The 7,265-nt window shown below is 36.3% G+C and overlaps 1 protein-coding gene across 1 annotated transcript in view; it reads left to right on the forward strand.

The window, feature by feature from the left end:
• Positions 1-7,044, forward strand: part of SNTG2 (syntrophin gamma 2) — a 190,396-nt gene extending 183,352 nt beyond the window's left edge. The window contains exon 19 of the mRNA XM_039568610.1: positions 5,164-7,044. Within this exon, the coding sequence (XP_039424544.1) occupies positions 5,164-5,295 (132 nt within the window). The 3' untranslated portion in view covers positions 5,296-7,044. The remainder of the gene's footprint in view (positions 1-5,163) is intronic.
• The last annotated feature ends 221 nt before the right edge of the window (positions 7,045-7,265 follow it).

Below are 7,265 nucleotides of genomic sequence, written 5' to 3' on the forward strand. Positions count from 1 at the left end.
GTTCTACTGTGAACTAAGAGCACTTGGTTCTTTGCAGGATCTGGAATATGGAGCCGTCCAGTCACTGCTATAGATGAGATATTAGTGGTGTCTCATTTTTCTTTTTTCTCTAGCATTTATCAAATAAAATTTTGCAACTTAGATTTAAGATTCCAAACTGAACTTCAGCAGTTTCTCATTCAGGGTTGTAGTCTCCTGGAAGTCTGGTTGCAATGCCGTAATCTGCACGGATTCTGCCCTTTGATCCCAAGCTTGCTGTTGAATTAAAAAATAAATAGATGATTTTTCAGTTATGTTGTTCTAAAAAGAAGGAGGAGAACTTTGGTGTGATATGACATAGAAAAGGAAGATAAGAGTGTGTTCAGATGGGTTTTGGTGGACAAACAGTGAAAACAACCGAAAGGTATCTGAAGACCTATGAAAGTTTTCAAATATTCTTAGGTGAAGTTGTACAGGTTAAAGTCACTTATAAAGTGATATTTTTCTATAGTTACCATACACAAAAGATATATTTTGCCTATCCTTCTAATGTTTCAAAAAAATTGTAAGGAGGAAGTCCAAAACCTTCCTTATTTGTCATAAAGTTACAACACATGCAATATATCTTTTTACATCTGTATTAGTAAATTACTCAGGATTTCATCAGCAAGCTTAACCTGAGCTGCCTCTTGGCTCTACTGTAAAAGATATTATAATATCTGTTACAAAAGGTACAATGTATAATAATTTGTCTAGTAGCAGGCCATTTCAAATTCATTTCTCACAGTAGTCCTTGGAGACAGAAGAGGACTACTGTCTTCATTTTATATGTGATCATCTGTTGCAGAGAGCTTACGTAACTTGTTTCAGGTTAGACAGGAATATTGTACTAATGCAAAAACTATATGAGGTATCGCTGCATTAAATCATTAGATAATCCTTATGATGAGTCCTTATGATGATTTTGCAGCAAATTTTGTTCAGGAGACAAATTTGTTAAAACATTAAAAATTATTCTTTTATGTAGATCTAATGAAAACATCTTGTAATTGGCAAAATTCACGTGAATGTTTGTGAATCAAATACCTTGAAAGTATCAGATGGTAGCTGATATGTGATTGGTTCATACAGAATTCTGAATATCTATGTACCTAAATGTACATATGTGTTGTAAATGTTAGAAGATCCTAGAAAAAGCTCATTAAAGGTCAGAGAAAAGACTGATACTAAGCAACTGAGGATTTATCAGCATTTCACTGATTACACCTTTTACAACTGCCTCTGCAATGTACCCACTAGGATTCCACATTAAATGGGCCTGGGACACAGCTGTGCAGCCTCTCCACTTCAGATAACTGGTATATAGAATCAAGTGTATGGCCACCACCTAAATGGTATGATTTCTTTGACTTGAGAGTTACAGGCTGGCTGGAAGCTGCCCAACACTAATATCCATAATACAGTCCAGTATTTGCTTCTGCTTATTGCACTGAAAGAGATTTTGGAGGCCAGATGGTGCTATACAGTGAAATGCAGCCAATAATGAGAAACAAAAATGTTATCAAATAATAGAAGTTTCATTTTTCCTGAGTAAATGAGCCACTATGCACAAAAGAAAGCTTGATGCAGATGACTTATGTTCCCTTCGCAGAAAACAGAGAGCTAAGGTTGCAAAAGAATTTTCCAGACTGTGTCTAACTTTATATTTTAAGAATTCTTGGGGGTAAAATAATCACATTTGGGAATTCTACTTTTGTGTCTTGTTTACTAGCTAGATGTGATGTTTCTTCTCCTTCTATTTTGGCTTCTAAATTTTAAGTCAAGTACTTCTTCCTGTGCACTTCAGTTTTAGGTGAACAATACATTCCTCATTTAAGAAGTTTTCTGTTGAAAGGAGATAATAAGGCCAAGATTCCTGTCTGTTGTTTCTCCTTCAGGTTCTTTGTATTCCCTACAACTTCTTATAGTTTCCCACTTCAGTACTTCCCTGAACTTACCCTGCCTTTAGTATCGAGAAATTACAAGCAATCTTAATAATAGTCGATATTCTTTACCCAAATTTTCAAGGTTGCTCTAAAAAAAGAAAGAAAATAAGATGAATACTTTTAGGTTTGTATTGATGCTTTATTTCCCTTAGCTAAACTGTAGGTATATATCTGGAAGATAAGACTTTTTTCCCAAGCATATTTTAATTGAGCATTTCCATTTTCCTTTCATCTTACTTCGTCTCAAATATTTACTGAAGAAAGATAAGAAACCACTGCGGTCAATAGAGTATTGTGAGCCATATTGAAGCTTCAACTAGCTGTTCTTGGCTGTTACAAGAAGATAACTTAAGAGCCCTGCATATTCTTCTCATCCATTATATGGCAACCAAGCCCTGTTATACTTGCCGAACCAAATTTAGAATTTTAGTTTCCATTTTGAATTTGATGTTGTCTGGAGCTAAAACCTGGACATCTTTATTTAGGTTTTTAACCTGAAAAAAACCCAAAAAAACCCAAACCAAACCAACGCCCCCCCGCCCCAAAAAACAAAACAAAACCAAACAAAAAACACCACAACAACCAAAAAAATGCCAGTCTGATTGGAAAACATATCTTGAACAACTATTACAGTGGTAATAGTTCTGCTCTTGCCACCAAATAATATACACTGAGGCTTACCAGTGTCCTTAAAGAAGTCATGAAATGCACAGGGCACAATAATAAGAACTGTCAGCATCTCCTTTATTTGCTTTTATGTGATACAGGCTCATGTCTTGTTCAAATAGTGATTCAACAGCTCTCAGAAGTTATCAATAAAATTGTGTTCATAGTAATAATGCAACAGGCCTGTCAAGCTCTTTATGATATGTAATAAATCCAACTCTCCTAGGTGGGTGGATGAAACAAGAACATATCTTTTTCTTCCTTGGCTGTGCACATACAGTGAAGGAGGTCAGTGCAGCGTGCTCATTTTTTATATTTTCAGTACCAGCAGGAAGGTTTGCAGTCTTATCTTCCCACTGCTTTAATGCAATCTTTTGTGTTCTTCTCTCAGTGTCTTCCTCTTAGTGCCTTTGTTGTACTTAATCTACTTATTACAGTACATACAGTAAACTGAAATAGCTTTGGTTATAGAAATATTAGACATGCACAGATTCTTCTTAAAAACTGACAATCTCAATTAACCAAAAAAGCAGCAAACTCAGATAAGGAAAGCAAACATAAGGGTGCTGTTAGATGGTATAGCGCAAATAAAAATGATCAGTTACTCATCTGCCTGACTGAGCACAGAGAGAAATGGTACTTTAAAAAAAAATACTGTCAGAGCAATGTATGTTTTAAAGTGTCATTGGTGTTATTTTCTAGGAAGAATTAATATTACATACCAAAGCTTAAGAGCCTAAATTTCCACCTATAAAACTGTATTCAAGATAGCAAAGTGACATATTGTGTCCCAGTCTTCAGACTATGCAACATCTACATTTTCCCAAGTCAGAAAGCCATCCCTATCTTTTACTAAATCCATACTTTCAAACTATCCCCCAGTACTTTTCACCCTTCCCTGTTGTAATCTACATGCAAGCAAATGCCTACCCTAGTTTCTCCTTACATATGTGTGACTATATGCCAAATATTCTGTTTGGGCCAATTTTGTATAGGACATACTATAAAGTTCTGTTACAGAAAAAGCATGTGGAGTGTGCCTCAATAAACAGCTGGTTAGCCAATAGATTTTTGAAAACAGTCTTCTCCTCAAACCAAAACTGTCTCAAGTGTCCCCACAATATATTAACCAGCTGCAGACTTTACACATAGTAGTATCACTTAAATTGAACATGCTTTTTACATTATGTTTGTTGTCATTGTGTCAGACTATTACTGTCTGAGATCATAGGGGAAAAAGAAAGTTAACTTGTGCACAGGAGATGAAATATGTTGTAAAAAGTCAAGCCAATCTGAGAACTGTTTAAGAATCATTCTGCCTTTTTTTGTGAATTAGGGTGTAGGAATTTCATACCCAGCCATGTTCGTTTCTGTCATTTGGGTGTGGTGTGACTTCACCTTATCTTCCACCCTCCCTCTGGCCTCTCATCTTTCCTGCAGAGGCTGACAAAAGATGTGATCTCCTCACCCTACCCTCCACTAATTTGATACCACATCATCCTCAAACAGCCTTAACTTGTCAAATTCTTTAATAATGTTCAACAAGGCCAAATGCCGAGTCCTGCCCTTGGGTCACAACAACTCCAGGCAGTGCTACAGGCTGGGGACAGAGTGGCTGGAAAGCTGCCTGCTATGAAAGGCCCTGGGGATTCTGGTGACAGCAGCTGAACATGAGCCAGAGTGTGCCCAGGTGGCCAAGGTGGCCAATGGCATCCTGGCCTGTATCAAGCAATAGTGTGGCCAGAAGGACCAGGGCAGTGATTGTCCCCATGTACTAGGCAGTGGTGAGGTCATACCTCAAGTCCTGTGTCCAGTTCTGGGCCCTTCACTTTAAGAAGGGCAACAGATCTGGTGGTATATCAGGCAGGAATGTCATTTGAGGAGTGGCTGAAGGAGCTGGGGTTTTTTAGCCTGGAGAAAAGGAGTCCCAGGGAAGGCCTTACCACTTTTTACAACTGCCTGAAATAAAAGACAGGATGAAAGGAAATGGCCTCAGCTTGTGCCAGGGGAGGTTTAGATTGGATATTAGGAAAAATTTCTTAACCAAAAGGGTTGCCAAGCATTGGAACAGGCTGCCCAGGGAAGTGGTTGAGCCAGCATCCCTGGAGGTTTGTCAAGTGTAGATGTGGCACTTAGCATGGTTTAGTGGTAGACTTGGCAGTGCTGGGTTAATGGTTGGACTCAGTGATCTTCAAGATCTTTTCCAGCCTTAGTTATTCTGTGTTGCAATATTTGAATGTTCTTGCACATTGACTGATTTCATTTTCCAAAGTGAGTACAGTATAAACAATAAATTAGCACAGAGTGAAAACTCTGACAGTTGACAGAGCGGCACTGCCAGTGAACAAGGTATGGGTATACAGTTTTTATTCTTAACAATTTTAACTTTACAGTTTCCTGTAAAGATTCAATTTTCATGTTAAGGCCATTATTGTTTTCTAACTAGTCTGCTCTGTATTCATGTAAAATGTTTATAAGCCTGAATTGAATTCACCTTTTCTCTTCCTTTTTTTTTTTCTCTTACTTCTTTCAGGAACTTGAATTTCAGGATCTGACGGCAGTTTTACACTGTATTCACTCCTTTATAGCAGCAAAAGTGGCATCTGTGGATCCAGTATTCATAGACAGTCAGAGTATTGCAAGAAAATATATGTACAGTAACTGATACTAGATTATATGTTGTGACTATGGAAAATAAATTATTTTCTTAACGAAAGTAGTTATTTCATTCACAATATTGCAACTTGTGATTTTATAAGAAGCCTATAGTTGTGTTATCTGTAATGTTAAGAGTTTTCACAATCTGATATTTTGAATCTATGAGTTAAAAAATACTAAGTAAAACAGAATCAGTTTGTTATCTTCAGCATTAATCTAAAATTCTAAGTGAATATTCATTCAGTAATATTTGTAGAGTCATTTTGATTTCTGCTCTCATGATGATACATTCTCCCCCTTATTAGACTGTAATGTGGAGTAACATTTGAAAACTGTATGTCCAAAATTTGGCCTCTAAGTCTGTTTTGAAAAGTGTTGGGCACACAGGCAATTTCTACAGTCTTCACCATAGAAAAGAAGTAATTATTGAAGACAACTATTGTTGGAATTGAACTTCATCTTTCTTCTATATATTTGAAAAATTGTAGTTCCATGGTTGTGTTCTTTCAAGGCCTGAGAGTTTAGCTCTGGAAAAACACTAAATACCCTATTTGAGATCCAGGAACATAGTTAAGCACACACCTCGCCCTGAGAATACTGAGAGTAAGTTGCCCCAGTGTATGCACAAGGTGATGTCAGGTGTGCATTTAGGTATCATGGTAGATAACTGTGAAGAGCTTTAGACTCTGTTAAGAAGCCTGACTATAGACACTTGGTTTTAGAAAACTTGCCATAGGGTTTTCTTATCTTTTAATAAAGCTTCCATGACCCATTCATTTCTTCGTTCATAGATTGACTTGACACCTATCCTTTGATGTAATGCTCTGTATGCTTGGGAACAGCTTTTGTTTGGAGGAACACGCTTCCAATATAAGATGAACATAACAAAACATAAAGATTTTTCTGGGACATCTACGTTTAATTTTCCTGTAGCTTTAACCTTGACTTATATTCAAGCAAAGTGGATTTTGTCCTTGCTGAGGAAATAATATAGTTTTACTTTTTACATATGCCTAACGTTCCTTCTGAAATCATAATCTTAAATGCACACATAATTCTTCCTGCTATTGAAAAGAAATGATAAAAAAAAAGAAGACATTCTAGTCTTAGGGCATATTCCCTGTACGTCATACCAAATATTGCAGGTTTCTGTGATAGAAGTCTCAGTTTTTCTCACTTGCACTTTTGAGGCAGCATCAAGAAAATAAAACAATCAAAATCAAACAAGTAGACTATCTTAAGTAGATGCCATGTATAAGGAGTGAATTCATCAAAGTCCTCTCTAAATTTTAGGAGTCTTGTCAAATGTCCTGCTAAAGTAAAAGCCTAAAGTTACTGTATCCTAATGAAAAGAGGTTGGTGCCTTTGAAAGGTCTCAAGTAAGGAGTGTTTTTACATAAACTCAGTGCTTAAGTTTAGTCAGCTAAGTTCTCTCCTTCAGGTCTCAAGCTGTCTTGGCAGACTGCAGTGAGGCCATAGGCACTTACTTCAAATGGATGCTTATCTGTCCATCTAAAGCATAGGCACAAATAAAGTGCCTAATGCAGCTGAATTTATCCTGCCAGGAGGATTACTCGTTTCTAAGTGTCATCCATAGAGAAAGTAATTTGAACAGTGCAGACTATGCTTGTAATTCCAGTGTTGTTTAGGGTTCCAGTGTTGCTTGCGATGAGGCATAGTAGGAGTGCTAACTCCTGGTAAAACAATATTTAGAAAATGTGATAAATATTTTTATTATTTTTAAATAAATCTTTATAGCCAATAGAGTATTTTTAACATACATAATCTCAATTTTATATTTATTTTATTTCTAAAAAAATTCAAAACTTTTCTTTCTTGATCATGCATTAATTTAAAATGTTTCTTTTAATTCTCAGCTTTCTTTTTTATTTTCAGCTCATGGTATTTTCTGAGGTTTTAACATTCCATTAGAATATCTTTCTTACAATCAGTTCTCAATTCAGTTTATTAGCATGA

The sequence above is a fragment of the Corvus cornix genome, chromosome 3 (assembly GCF_000738735.6).
Source record: "Corvus cornix cornix isolate S_Up_H32 chromosome 3, ASM73873v5, whole genome shotgun sequence".
NCBI lineage: Eukaryota > Metazoa > Chordata > Aves > Passeriformes > Corvidae > Corvus > Corvus cornix.